This window comes from Sturnira hondurensis, unplaced genomic scaffold, assembly GCF_014824575.4.
Source record: "Sturnira hondurensis isolate 20B ecotype Veracruz unplaced genomic scaffold, ASM1482457v3 Scaffold0005329, whole genome shotgun sequence".
Lineage (NCBI taxonomy): Eukaryota > Metazoa > Chordata > Mammalia > Chiroptera > Phyllostomidae > Sturnira > Sturnira hondurensis.
Window position 1 is genome coordinate 11,547,855 of NW_028077960.1, and position 15,842 is coordinate 11,563,696.

At 36.0% G+C, this 15,842-nt stretch overlaps 1 protein-coding gene across 1 annotated transcript in view; it reads right to left on the bottom strand.

The window, feature by feature from the left end:
- Positions 1–15,842, bottom strand: part of TOGARAM1 (TOG array regulator of axonemal microtubules 1) — a 98,348-nt gene that overhangs the window by 19,298 nt on the left and 63,208 nt on the right. The window contains exons 13-18 of the mRNA XM_037047210.1: positions 15,183–15,336; positions 9,304–9,409; positions 8,778–9,013; positions 7,987–8,145; positions 4,648–4,774; positions 3,373–3,491 (exon numbers count right to left, since the gene is read on the bottom strand). Coding sequence (XP_036903105.1) covers positions 3,373–3,491; positions 4,648–4,774; positions 7,987–8,145; positions 8,778–9,013; positions 9,304–9,409; positions 15,183–15,336 — 901 coding nt within the window. The remainder of the gene's footprint in view (positions 1–3,372; positions 3,492–4,647; positions 4,775–7,986; positions 8,146–8,777; positions 9,014–9,303; positions 9,410–15,182; positions 15,337–15,842) is intronic.

Sequence of the window (15,842 nt, forward strand, 5' to 3'; positions counted from 1 at the left end):
ACTCCTATCTCAGAAACTGATAGAGAATAGACAGCAAATCAGTTAGTATATAAAAGACTTCACTAACACAATCAATCAATTTAACCTGAAATTTTATAAAACATTACATCCAATCTGGGTATAAATACACCTATTCAAGTAAATATAAAAATATTCTCTAACAAACAACACATTGGATCATAAAAGAGTAATTTTAAAAGGATTGAAATCATATGGAGCATAATTAATGACACAACAGAACTATTTGAAATTATGAATAAGAAGTTATTTGGAAAATCTCCAAATATCTGAAAATCAAACATACTTCCAAAGAGTTCCCGTATTAAAGAACATATTCCTGTATTAAGGAAAAAACCGTAAGGTTTTAAACCATTTATTACCTTAGCATTAGTCAATACCAGGAGAAACCATCATAACATTATCAGTAATAAAATAGAACAACAACATCCACCTCATGAACTGATGCACTGAGAAGGGCATCACATAATTTTTGTGGTGTTCTTGTCAAAACTGCATGACATCCACTGTTAGAAAACATTAAATAAATCCACAGCATTTTGGTGAGAGAAGATTCTTGATATGATTTCATCCTTCTTAAATTTATTAAGGCTTGTTTTGTGTTCTGACATGGTCTATCCTAGAAAACGTTCCATGTGCACTTGAAAAGTATGTGTATTTTGCTGTTTTGGGTGAAATGCTTTTAAGATATCAGCAATTAAATCCACCTGATCTAGTGTGTCATCTAAGGCCTCTGTCTCCTCTTTGATTTTCTGCCTGAAGATTTACCCATTAAAGTCAATGGGGTGTTAAAATCCCCAACTATAAGCCCTGGCTGGTGTAGCTCAGTGGATTGAGCACAGGCCTGTGAAACAAAGGGTTGCTGGTTCGATTCCCAGTCAGGGCACATTCCTGGGTTGCAGGCCAAGTCCCCAGTAGGGGACGCCTGAGAGGCAACCACACATTAATGTTTCTCTCCCACTCTTTCTTCTTCCCTACCCCTCTCTCTAAAAAAATAAATAATTTTTAAAAAGTGAAGATTTAAAAAAAAACCAACTATAACTGTATTTCTTTCTATTGCTATCTCCCTTTATGTCCATCAAGACTTGCTTTACACACTTAGATGCTGCTGTGCTGGGTGAGTAAATGTTTACTAGGGTTGGGTTATAGCTCCTTGTTGGATTGTTCCCTTTATCATTATGCAGTGAACTTCTTTATCTCTTATTATAGCTTTGGTTTTAAAAGTCTGTTTTGTGTGATATAAGCATTGCTAAGCCAGCTTTCCACCCCCCTTTCTATTTGCATAAAATAGTGTTTTCAAGTTCCTTTACTTCTGGTTCCTGTGTATTTTTCAATCTGAGATGAGTCTCTTGGAAGCAGCACTATATGGGTCTTGTTTTCTTCTCCATTCAGCTATCCTGGGTCTTTTGGTTGGAGCATTTAAGCCATTTACACCTAAGGTGATTATTAACAGATACGTATTTAGTGCTATTTTATTATTACACTGTTTTCCTACTTTTTCTTTTTCTTCCTTTTTTTCTTGTTCTTTTTCTTAAAGCAAGCCCTTTAACATTTGTTGCAGTGCTAGTTTGGTGTTAGTAAACTCCTTTAGCTTTTTCCTGTCTAGGGAACTTCTTATTTCTCTTTGATTTTAAATGATAGCCTTGCTGGGCAAAGCAGTCTTGGATGTAGGTCCTTGGTTTTCATCACCTTGAATATTTCACACCACTCCCTTCAGGCTTGAAATGTTTCTGTTGAGAAATCAGGTGACAGTCTAACTGGTGCTCCACTGTAGGTAACTACCTCCTTTTTGGGGGGTTGCTTTTGGTTTTCTTCTTACCTTTAAGCCTTGTCATTTCAATTATGATATGTCTTAGAGTGGGTCTCCTTGGGTCCAACTTGTTCAGAACTCTCTGAGTTTCCTGGACTTGTGTGTCTTTTTCCTTCACCCAATTAGGGAAGTTTTTGGTCAATATTTCTTCATATAGGTTCTTGATGCCTTGCTTACTCTCTTCTCCTTCAGGTACTCCCATGATGCAGATGCTGTTATGTTTCATGTTGTCCAAAACATTTCTTAAGCTCTCATTTAAATTTTTTTTTCTTTTTGTTGCTCTGCCTGGGTGATTTTTGCTACCTTGTCTTTCAAAACACTAATTCTATCCTCTGCCTTATCTAACCTACTGTTTATTCCTTCCAGTGTATTATTTATTTCAGTTATTGCATTCTTTATTTCTGACTGGACCTTTTCCATGGTTTCTGTGTCTTCATTCATGTTGTTGAGTATCCTCATAATCATTACTCTAAACTCAATCTGATAAATTGTTTGCCTCTACTTCATCTAGCTCTCTTGGAGAATTTTCTCCTTTCATTTGAGGTCTGTTTCTTTGTCTTCCCATTTTGGCTGGCGCTGTTTTCCACCTTAGATGTAAACTAATTAGCCACTAAACCCATCTGTTGTTAATCTAATCCAGCTGTAATCATCAGTCTGGCTTAAGCACCATAGGGCAGGGCAGAGTAATTCCTGTAGTAGGGACCATTACTTCCCCACCAGCTGATGCCACTTGGAGAGGACTTCTGCAGTATTGGGAAAACTCAACATAGGGATCCTCGAAGGGACTCTTGCAGCTCTCTTCCCCAGACCACCAGCCCCAGACTCTCCTCAAGTATCTGTAGTCCACTCTGCTCTCCCTCTTCTGGAGCCCAGGGTAAGTGGCTGCATATGAAATTTTGTGCATTGGTCCTTTAAGAGCCTCTCTGCATCTCCAGTCATCTCTCCCTGGAACACTAAAACTTTGCTGCTTTTCACAACTCGACATTATCTGGGTTCCTTTTGGCTCTGGCGCTATAGGCTGGGGAGTCCAGGTTGGGGTTTAGACCCACACTTCTCCGGGAGAATCCCCCAGCTGCTGAAATATTCCTCCGGAACTTCAGCAGCCCCCTGTGGGTGCTCTACCTGCCTTCTCACACCTCCTCTGCACTGCCTACCAGTCTTGTGGTGAAGTGGTTTCTTCTGAAGCCTTGGTTAAAAGGTCTCTCTCCAGCTAGTGTTCAGCTGGTTATTCTGGATGATTTCTCTACAATTTATTGATTATTCCAGACTGGTCCTGGGAGGTTAGTGTAGCTTCCTCTTAGTCCTCCACTAGTTTGGATCTCCCACTTTACTAATGTTTCATACATGTAAAAGCAAGAAGGTATAAGTATATTTATACTTGCCTTTTAAAGCTAATTACCTCGCACTTTCTAAGTCCTTAACAACTTTTAAAACTCCATTAAAATTTGGTAAATACCTCTGGGACAGCTCATGGAAATATCCAAATGAGACTATTACCACTAGGGAGTAATTTCTCTAATGGTGTGCACTATAAATGATCTTACCTTTCGGCTGAATTGAAAACATCTCTAGAAACAGATGATGACCTTGTATTTCCGACACCACCAGTATGAGATCGTCTTCCTTTTGCTGAAGGAGTGTCTAGTGGTAAATCACCCAAACCCTATAAGTAAATATAAGAAAAGGCAGTGTAATGAAAGCTTTATAACTACTAAATTGAAATAATTCTCAAAATGTAATTTTCATAAACACCATTATTGATCTTTTTTTAATGATTGATACATTCTCCTCCCATGATACTTGAAAAGATTCACAAACATAATACACTTCATTTGAGTAAGATTAGTTTTTTCATGGTTATTTTAGTAAGTTCGGTATTAATGAAGCTGAAGTCTTTAACACCAATAGGTAGAAAATGTATTCTAAAATGTGTGTTACCATATATTTCTGAAATATCCTTTCATAAATTAATACTTTGCCCAAGGTTATCAGAGAGAAAGAACATAAATTACCACAGAAAAATTTTACAATATTAAACATATTTTTACAAAAAATAATTTCTAAATGGAATACTTTTTTAGAAGACAATTTCACATTTTCTTTCACTTGCTATTCTGAGCCAATCATTTCACAAACATTTCTTTTTTTATTTATTTTTTTAAGATTTTACTTATTTATCTTTAGAGGAGAAGGGAAGGAAAGAGGGAGAGAAATATCAATGTATGGTTGCCTCTCATGTGTCCCCTGTTGGGAACTGGCCTGCAACCCAGGCATGTGCCCTTACTGGGAACAGAACCGTGGTAGTTTGGTTGGAAGGCCCAAGCTCAATCCACTAAGCTACACCAGCCAGGGCTCACAGACATTTTTGAATCCCATTTTCTACCAAGATAAATGGGGCTTTCCCCCAAGGAACTCTCTATCACTGTTCTGCAGTGCAGTCTAAAAGCTGTAATAGTAAAACATACAAGCTAAATAAAACAGGCCCCAGTATGATAAGTATCACTATCTTCATTTTATACAAATAAAAATTCTGGTTAAGGAATGATGTGCCTAAAACTATAGATAGTTGCTAATTCTCAGAGCTGATTCAAACCCAAGTCTTGCAACTCCAATAATCCACACTACATTCTACCTAATATCAAGCTTCTGTTCAATAAACATTTAGTAATACCATGAATGTCTACTTAGCATTGTCACTGCTGAAATGCTACTGTAGATATATTCTAAATATAAATGAAAAAGTAATTATTTCTTTTACCTTCCTGGGCAAATGAACTCTGCTTTGAAAACTGTTTATATAATAAACTTTTTCCACATACCTTGTGTCGTAAGCTCTTAACAGATTCCTTAATATATGGCAAATCTTTACATGGGACATACTTTTCCAGCATTTTATCAAAATTAGGATGATACATCATGAGGAAAAGCATCTTTCGACCATAATACCTGTAAATATTTGAGTAATATGTAAATAAATTTACATCTTAAGAAGCTCAATTTCTGTGCTTAGATATAAAGAGCCAAAAGCACTGATTCTATATTTCAGGCACCCAGGGTCCATATCAGGGCTGGCCTTTGACAGAGCTGTGCGTTAGGAGAAGTCCTGGGCTTCTTGCCCAGTGACCATTTGCTGCTCATCTGCTTGCCAGATGTTTTGGCCTAAGTCAACCTTTCCTTGGTTCTGTATTTCTGACCCTCTGTCTTTTTTCCTAGTCACAACTTACCTGGGTTTCAACTTGTCAAAAACCTATTCTCTGCTACTTAAAACACAGCCAGGGTTAGTTGATAAATCATGGTTGATGTATTAATGAATGTGTGATGCTCTTTGAACTAGGTTTTTTACATTATATGACTTTTAAAATAATTCTCTTAGGATAATACTTTAAGTGAAGATAGCATTCTAATGGCAGAAAATGAAATATCATGGAAGTGCATACTGAAAATATCTTTGATTTTTTAAAGAGATTTTACAGTATCTAAAAAAAGAGAGAGATTTTACAGTATCTTATAATACCATATTACTATTTTTCAAGGAAGGCTGGCCCCCAAATAAATTAGTTATACTTTTGCCTATAACTTAGGATATGTATATGGGACTAGAAGAACCAGAGAAGGCGATGCTTTAGAGGGGAGATGGGTATAGGCTGATCTCAGTATTATATATATCAATAGGTTCCCAAATATAACGAAATTATAACAAGTGTGTAACAGAGAATAAAAATTACCTTTTCTCTCCCCAGAACCAGAATAAAGTCTATACCTGGAGAGCAGCTCCTAATCAGTTATAGTTTCAAAGACAATTCTAACTTTTAGCCCTTATAGTCTTTAGAATTTTAAAGACTATAGGTTTACCAGAGGCCCTAACTTGGGAATGGCTAAAACAAGCAAACAAGCAATGGGAACACAAAATGTGAGAAATATTAAAACTGAAAACTTGTAACCATTTTGTAATTTTAATTTTCCAATAAGAATCTAATAAGTGACAAATGGATAATAAGAATTACTATGCCATTAAGGTATAGTGACGACACAAAACCACTATTATCTTTTATTGCTCCAAACTAGTCTATGATGATCCAGCCCTCCTAATTTGTTTTGAACATTACTATGGCATGCAGAACTTGTAAAACGTGCCCTAAAGATGTCCTGCTCTTTCAGAATTATTTTATGTTATCTGGTACAGCTGATCTTAAGGTAGGGAGGTTGGTTAAGAAACACATATANTATAGTGTAGAATTTTAAAAACTATAGGTTTACCAGAGGCCCTAACTTGGGAATGGCTAAAACAAGCAAGCAAGCAATGGGAACACAAAATGTGAGAAATATTAAAACTGAAAACTTGTAACCATTTTATAATTTTAATTTTCCAATAAGAATCTAATAAGTGACAAATGGATAATAAGAATTACTATGCCATTAAGGTAAAGTGACGACACAAAACCACTATTATCTTTTATTGCTCCAAACTAGTCTATGATGATCCAGCCCTCCTAATTTGTTTTGAACATTACTATGGCATGCAGAACTTGTAAAACGTGCCCTAAAGATGTCCTGCTCTTTCAGAATTATTTTATGTTATCTGGTACAGCTGATCTTAAGGTAGGGAGGTTGGTTAAGAAACACGTATAAAGGACCCAGGGACAAAGCCAAAGAAGGGAAGGGATGAGGGTTGGAGTCCAGGGTGGGTGGGGCGGGGGAGAGTGATGGGTGGAAAATGGAGCAACTGTACTTGAACATCAATAAAAAATAATAAAGCATAATTTGCTGAAAAAAGAGATAGGGAGATTATCTAGATCAAATCTATTCACATGAGCCTTAAAAGCAGAGCACTTTCTGTGGCTCACAGCAGAAGAGGTTCTAAGCATGAGGAGGATTCAGCTTGCTATTGGCTGGCCACAGATGGAGGGGCTGCATGGATGCATGAGAAGGAATTCAGGTAGCCTTAAGGAGCTGAGACAGAACCCTGACAGCCAGCAAGGAAATGGATTAACTCAGTACTACAACCACAAGGAACTAAATCTGGTGAAAAACCTAGAAGCAGATTCTTCTATAGATCCTCTAGGTAAGGGTCTAGCACTGTGATCACCTTGATTTCCACCCTGTGAGATCCTAAATCAAAGCCAGTTGAGCCATGCCAGACTTCTTACTTAAAGAACAGTAATCTAAAAAAATCTGTGGGGCCTTACACCACTATATTTGTGGTAATTTGTCAATAACAATTAATATATTTACCTTCTATATTAGCTTTTGGTATAATGACTTCCATGGGATTAACTCCAGCTACCTAAAGGGTGTCTTTGCCTTAAAATGTTAAAAATTTCATATCCATTTTCACTTTCGTCTCTACGAACTCAGAATGACTCAGTAGTCATTCTCTTCCCATCTACTCTAACTTCCATGCTCTAACTTCATACATAACAGCCATTAATTTTTAAACTTTATGTGGGGCATTATCAATCACCCACTCCAACCTTCCTAATTTTATAGATGAGGAAACAGAAGCTAACAAAAGATGAATAACTTGCTTAAGGGAGAACTGTGATTGGGGCTAAAAATTGAACCTAGGCTTCCGATGAAGTCCAAAATTTCTGTCACCATTACACCTACTGTACCATCTATCTGCTAATTATTTTGTCATCTCTCTGTGACTGTTCTTAACCTTTATAAAATTGTTCTTCCAGTACAGAAAGAAATCAGAAATTCACAGAATTTTTCTGAGTACAGATATCTCCTGTTGCAGGAGATAAAATAAAATATGCAATTTATTTTCTCATGTGCACTTAATTTCCTTGGTTTCACCTGACTGCTTGGAAAATATATCATTTTCCCCTACATGCATTACCTTACATTTCCCCACAGGGAAATCCTTCTGCCACTATTCCGCCCATGGAGAACAGTGCTGTTTTTGTGCAATTCATCCCTGTGACATGGCATCTTACTACACAGAACTAAGTAGTGTCGTGTATAAATTTGGAGAATTCACTATACGCTCCCCCCAAATCATTTACAAATTGGTTAAATAAAACCATTCCCCTAGCACCGTTCCTTGGAGACACCACTTGTCCATTTAGAAAAATGTTCATTCTTTTTAAACCTTTGTTTCTTTTTTTAAGACCTTCTACTAAGAGATTCAGCAAATATTATTAGCAGCTATTCACCTGGTTTCTTGTGAGCTGTCCTGAGCAAACTTAGCAGCGGCTGGTAATATACGATCAGCCATATCTTTTGTTCCAGATAAAATATGCTCCAGTTCCATAAATCCCAATACATCTGATAGGTGCTGTGCTGTACATCTTCTTACTGCAGTGTGTAAATGGCTACAAGGAAACATGATGACTTAGAACAAAGTTCATATATGAATAATGTTCCTAAGATACACCTTTAAAGTTACATGATTAAACTACTATTAACCTTCTTTGCCCATGAAAGCAAAAATGACATTATTTGCATTAGCTATTCCTCCCTATGAAGTTAAAAAAAAACAAAAATTAAGTCACTAACATTTAGTTTTAGACCTACAAAAGCAGGTCTAAACATTGTTAGAATGGTGGTAATATTATTCTTTGTAAGATCAGTACCTAATATAATGTTTATCACATCCAAATTATTACTGTTTTGTAGATTTAACTATTTATTTTTTTAATATTTTATTTGTTTATTTTTAAAGAGAGGGGAAGCGAGGGAGAAAGAGAGCCAGAGAAGTATCAAAGTGTGGTTGCCTCTCACACACGCCCACTACTGGGGACCTGGCCCACAACCCAGGCATGCGCTCTGATTAGGAATTGAAAAGGTGACTCTCTGGTTTGCAGGCTAGGGCCACATACAAATTATTTAATAAATGGTTTTCAATTGAAATAATACTGAAATCTGCTTGTTTTTCTTTTTATCTCAGATTACAAACAACTGCATTTTTAGTTTAAGGACATATTAGGATTATTTTGAACATTACCTTTGTCCTCCATTGATAAGAGAAACAATTGCACGTGCAGGAGTTACACTACTGACCATAGCTTTCAAGGCTCTGTCAACATCTTCTCTTATAAATGTGTTTGATTCTCCTGCCTTATGCAACAAAACTTTCACTGTAGTATCTAGTTCTTGATCCATGCTCTTTTTCAGATAAGTGAAAAGATCACTTAAACACACCACGGCAGCTCGAGAAACACCAGAGCGTAAATTTTTCACCTAAAAAAAATTTCCAAAATGTACATTTTGCTGATATTCTGAAAGAAAATCAGTAATAATGACTTTGCAACCAAATTTACTGTTAAAGTAAGATGTTTTAATATATATTATCTTATATCCTAAAAGTTAACATTTAATACATTTTTTAAAATGTTGCCAAGTAAGACATGAGTTACTTAAACCATAGCTGGCATACTCACATCATCTAGTACAGTTTTTTAAAAGATAAATGTGGCTTATTCATTCTTTGCTATTCAAACAATCTTTAACTCAGCTAAAGATAAGGTTACCTCTTGAACTACTGCAAAATTTGTTTCATGCAACCTTGTGTTCAATATTTCAGAATGGAAAGCAGCTAAGCATCTAATAAAATTCAGTCCCTCAATTTTCTTCTCCCTATGGGAAAAAGAAAGAAATGACAAAATCACTTATTAAAATGAGGCAGGATGGCTTTCGTGTTTATGAAATACTGCCAATAAGGATATTTTGTCTATTTTCCCTTGTCATGTAGCAATCTCAAATTTTAAAAAAAATGTGAAGTTGTGTTGCTCTAATAGTTCTCTTCCTTGATTCAAAAAACCTAAGAGCCAAAACCACTACTGATAAACTTAAGCGCACATTCTATAAATAAAAGAAAAAATTTTTTCCCTACTGAGAGTGCCATATTATTTCTAGAGAACAGAGGGGAAGGAATGGCAAACAAAAGGTGAGGGAAGCAGTAAAATAAAAATGGAAAAAGGAAAGTAACTACCTGTTACCTTGTTGGTGAATGTATAATTCAAGAATAGAAAACCACCAATAGGCGGTTGTGTAATTTATATTTCTTTTATATTATTTAATGCAATGGTTTTCACCCTTTTTATCTCATGAACATATAAGCTACTAAAATTCTGCAGCACACCAAGAATATATATTTTTTGCTGATCTGACAAAAATAGGCATAGTTTTGATTCATGTACACCAATGACTATTGTTGTGTTGGCTGTTGTCGTTTTTTAATTTGACAATCTCAGGAAAAAGAGGTCAGTGCCCCTGAATAAATAATCAGGTATTGCATGTTTTACAAATTCTTATAGCACACCTGTTGAAAATCTTTGACCTGGTGAGGCAAATGAAGGGTAGGTGGATACTGACAACAACAGGGTGCATTCAACTGGAACTTAGATATATTTCAAATTTGATGGTTTTCATCTTGTGGGTTTGACAATGTGAGCTAAGAGGAGATTCCTTAGTTGGTAATATTAATGGTGATTAAATTTTAAAGCATTTAAATTCTCTGAGAAGTTATGGAAACAGAGAAAAGATCTAAAAATCTAAGAGTAAACCTACTTAAGTAACTGTGTGGTATGCCCTGGCCAGGTGGCTCAGTTGGTTGGAGCATCGTCCAATGCACCAAAAGGTTGTGGGTTCAATCCCTGGTCAGGGCACATACCGAGACTGTGGGTTCAATGTAGGGTCAGGGCACCTATGGGAGGCAACTGATCAATGTTTCTCACATCAATGTTTCTCTCACTTCCTCCCTCTCTAAAATCAATAAACACATCTTTGTGTGAAGATAAAAAAATAGTAACTATCTGATTCAAAACTTTCATTTGTTGGGTAAACATAAAACAGTATATAATTACAGTTTAGATGTAGAAACCACCCGATTCTATACATGATAGTAAACAGAAGGTAGAGTTGAGGGAAATAGAAAAAAATTAAGAAAGAGTGGCTAATTTTTCCCAATTTGGTCAAAATTAAAAACTCTGGGAGCCAAGAACAAGCCCCAAACAGGATAACCACAAAAATACATAATACAGGACATCATAATCCAAGTGCTAAAGAATGATGGAGGTAGCCATAGAGAAAAAGACACACAGCATACAGAAGAAAAATGGCAATAATTTCAGAAGACTTCAGGTCAGAAATATGAAAGCCAGAAACTAACTGAACAAATATAAGTGCTGAGAGGAAAAAATAAATGAACTTAACAAATCTTGACTATAGATGGAGATTTCAAAAGCCCTTTTCTAGTACTTGATAAAACAAATAGAAAAATCAGTAAGGATACAGAAAATTTAAACACTATTGATTAACTTAATGTGCTTAACATTTACAGAACATTACAACCAACAACAGCAGAACACAGATTATTTTTATGTGAAATGTTCATCTGAAAAAATTAAAGTATCTCTGTACTCATGGATTTCATAATGAAAAAAACACACAAAAAAATAAGGTCGGGTAGCATTATGGGATGTTAAAAATAAAGCAGCATAAAGGAACAGAGAAAAAACTATTTTAGTGAGGGTCATGAAAGAAGGCTTTTCTGAGAAGATGTTATTTGACAGGTATCTGAATGAAGGAGAGAGAAAGCTCTGGGGAAAGTGTTTAAAGAATGAAGTACAAAGTTCATGAGGTAGAAATGAGCTTGGGTGTTCAGAAAACTGACAGGTGGTTATGGTGGGTAAGTAATGCAGAGCATGGTAAGAAAAAAGACTACAGGAGTCAAGGGATAGAAAATAAGGGACCTCGTAAGCCCCAGTAAGCAGTTAAAAAAATTTTTTTTAGTGTTTTAGAGAGCATTAGAGGGTTTTATATGGGGAATGTCATGGTCTGATTTGTGTTTTAAAAGCATCACTTTGGCTGTTGTATGAGGTGAGCAAATAATGGGTGCATAGAAACCAGTGACGTCACTACTAGTCAGGTGAGAGGTAACTGTGGCTTACATTAAAAGAATAGTCCAGATTGCAATAAGTAATTGGGTTTAGGGTATGTTCTGTAAATAAAGAAACTGATGAAATGTGAAGAAAGAGGAAAAAGTTAACATTCTTACTTAGTATGAACGAGTAAATGTCCATGGCAGGGTCATTCAAGATGGTAAATACTGAGGGAGAAGATTTGGGACCAGAAAGGGAAATAAAAAGTTCTGTTTTAAGGATTTTTGCATATTTGTTCACAAAATATATTGTATATAAATCTGTAGTTTTCTTGTCTTTGTATGGTTTTGATATCAGGGTAATAGGGCCTCAAATAATAAGATGAAAAGTACTCCAGCCTCTTCAATGTTCTAGAAATTTATGTAGAATTAATTTTTTCCTTAAATGTTTGGAATAACTCACTAGTGAAACCATATGAGCCTGAAGTTTTCTTTGTGAGAAAGCTTTTTTTTTTTTTTTTTTAAAGAGAGGAAGGGAAAGAGAATCATTAATAGGGGAGAGAAGCATCAACTGGTTACCTCCCTACTTCACCAGACCAGGGACAACACACATTGGGACAAGGGATCAAATACGCCCAAAATAGGGAACAAACTCATAACATAGGTATGTGTTCCAACTGGAAATCAAAGGCACAACCCTTCCATTACAGGATGATGCTCCTACCAATGGAGCCACACTAGCCTGGGCCAGATTATCTAATTTCTTTTTTTTAATGTTTATTGTTATTTTAAGAAAGATTTTACTTATTTTTAGAAAGAGGGAAAGGGAGGGAAGGAGACAACAATATGTGGTTGTCTCTTGAGTGCCCTATACTGGGGACCTGGCTTGCAACACAGGCTTATGCCCTGAATGGGAATCAGACCGGCAGCCCATTAGTTCACAGGCTAACACTCAATCCACTAAGCTATACCAGCCAGTGCTCTTTTTTTTTTTTTGAGTGAATATTGGTAATTGGTGTAATTTCAAGGAATTTGTCCACTTCACTAAGTTGTCAAATTTATGGGCATAAAGCTGTTTATCGCGGGCCTGCGAACCACACGATCGCGGTTCGATTCTCAGTCAGGGCACATGCCTGGGTTGCAGGCCAGTTCCCGGTCCCCGGTTCCAGGCAGCGGACGCATGAGAGGCAACCATACATTGATATTTCTCTCCCTCTCTCCTTCCATTCTCCTCTAAAGATAAATAAATAAAATCTTTTAAAAAAAGCTGTTTATCACATTCCTTTATTATTTGTTTAATAGCTATATGATCATTAGTGACATTCCTTTTCATTCCTGATGTGATAATGTTTTTCTCTCTTTTCTCCTGTTATGTCTGACGTGAGGTTAATCAATTTTATTATTAATTTTTTCTAAGAACATACTTATGCTTTTGCTGATTTTTTAAAAATTATATTTTACTGACTATGCTATTACAATTCTCCTAATTTTCCTCTCTATGCCCCTCTCCATCCAGCATACACCACTTCCTCAGACAATTCCCACACCACCCTCCATGTCTACGGGTCATGCATATAAGTTCTTTGGCTACTCCATTTCATATATTATACATCATTGCCATGGTTATTCTCCTCGCCTATTCTCCCTTACACCCCTTCCCATCTGGTAACCATCAAAACACTCTCCGTATCCGAATTCTGTCTGTGTTCCTGTATGCTTAGTCTGACTTATAGATTCAATTGTTTATGGATATGTATTTATTGCCATTTTATTGTTCACAGTTGTCATCTTCTTTTTCTAAAATAATTCCCTTTAACATTTCATGAAATAATGCTTTGGTGATGATGAACTTCCCTTAGTATTTTCTTCTCTGGGAAGTCCTCATCTTCCCTTCCTTTCTAAAAACAGCTTTGATGGGTAGAGCAATCTTGGCTGTCGGTTTCTGCTTTTCATGATTTTGAATATTTGCCAGCCCCTTGTAGCCAGGAAGAATCTTTGGGAAATCAGTTGACAGTCTTATGAGAATTCCCTTATAAGTAACTGACTAGTTTTCTCTTACTGCTATATATATAATTGATTATGCCACTACAGCTGTCCTATTTCCCCCTCTTCATTCCCCCTCTTTAGTTCATGTCCACGTGTCACAAGTTCTTTAGCTTTTACATTTCCCACACTATTTTTGCCCTTCCCACCATCTATTTTCCCCCACTGTCTATGCAACTTATTCTCTGTACCTTCTCCCCCCACTCTCCTCCTCCCACTCCCCTGTTGCTAACCCTCCATGTGATCTCCATTTCTGTGGCTCCGCTCCTGATCTAGCTGTCCACTTAGTTTGCTTTTGTTTTAGGTGTGGTTGTTAATATCTGTGAGTTTGCTGTCCTTTCACTGTTCAGATTTCTTAACTCCTTTTTCTTAGATAAGTCCCTTGGTGATGATAAGGCTTGGTGATGATGAACTTAAACTTGACCTTATTTGAGCAGCACTTTATCTGCCCTTCCATTCTAAATGAAAGCTTTGCTTTCATTTAGAGAATGAGAGCAAATGTAGATAGAGAATAGCAACGGACTGAATTCTGGAGCACTCCTCACTTTTGAAATCAACAAAAAAGCAAGCATCAGAAAGTACTAAAGCAGGAAATGAACCATGACCCTGATTTTCCAAGGTGAAATGAAAAAAAAAAGTATATTAAGAAGAAGGGCATGTTGACCATGTCAAATGTTGCTGAAAGCTAAGTAAGATGAGGACTAATAAATGAAGAGTATAGATTTAGCAAAATGGTCACTTTTGTAGTTTTAGTGAATTGGTGGTCATTATGGGAAGTGCTAAAAGCCAATTAAAGAAGATGAGAAGAGAACAGGAGGTAAAAAACTAAAGACAATGAATTAGCCTTTTTAAGAACTTCAGCTAAAAAAAGGGCAGGAAAGAAATGTGAAGATGTGCAATTTAGGCAGGTTTTTAAAAAATAAAAGCTATGATAACACATTCTATGTTGATTAATATGATCTAGTAGAGAAAACTGATGATAAGGTGTACGATGGGGATGGAAACAGATAATGAAGGGACAGAGGACTAAATGGGACCAGAGCAACCAGTGGGTGCTCCAACTGAAGCAAGGGAGGTGGGGCGCCACTGTCTTTGTTTCCCTGAGTTGGGCTGGGCTGGCTGGGTGGCTGCTGTAGCTGTATTAGTAGTGAATAAATATTTCCAGGATTGTTGGAGGGCATATTTCAGAGAAGCACTTGGAGAAATGGTGGTATTTATATTCTAATGCCAAAATGTTTTTATAATCTATAATAAAGTTAAACTATGCCCGTATAGTATATAACTTATAATATAACTGGTAAATATAGTAATCATAGAACCAAAGTTCAGCTACATTAATGAGTTAAAAAAATTCAAACTACCTAAGAAGTAAAATAATTATTTCTAAGACTATTTTAATAAAAAATGTTTCAAGGTTTTTAATTAAAAATTCATAGAAAAATTTTGGAACTCAGCTTAGTTTTAAGTTAAGAATGGTGAACTTACCAATCCTCATCAGCTAAAAGCTTCAGGGCTTCTATCAGTGCTATTTCTGGTTTGGAAAATGGTCGTAGTTCTGACGAATCCATTATTTCTGGACTATGAGTAACAGAAGGCATCCTTTCTTTATACTGTGGAATGGCTACAGGAGATGCTTCGCCTAAAATTAAAAAAAAACTTACATACAGTACCAGGAAACTCTGATACAAAGGGATATGAATGATATTCTGATTATAGATTCTATAAATGTGTCTTATAAGGACTAGTACTATTAATTTAGTGCCCAACAAAAAATGTAGTATCCAAATACCAAAGCTATTTAAAACTTTACTTTTTATACACAAAATTATTGTTACATATAATGTAAATATAGATGGGTTTTTCAGTTATGAGTCACATAACAAAGACTAGCTTTAAGAACTAAGAAGCATATGATCCCACTTTGTAAAACTGTGAATATATACCTGTTTTACTATACAACAGATAACTAAAAATGAAGCTTCAGGTCATCTGCATATAAAGTTCTAGTAAAATATCAATTTTTACTCCTGGCACAGAACTAATAATAATATATCACAAATTCTAAGCCTATGTGTAGTAATAAGAACAATGTTTTTTCCATAATCAACTATTCTCCAGATGCAAGACACTGCCTTCGATGTTGGG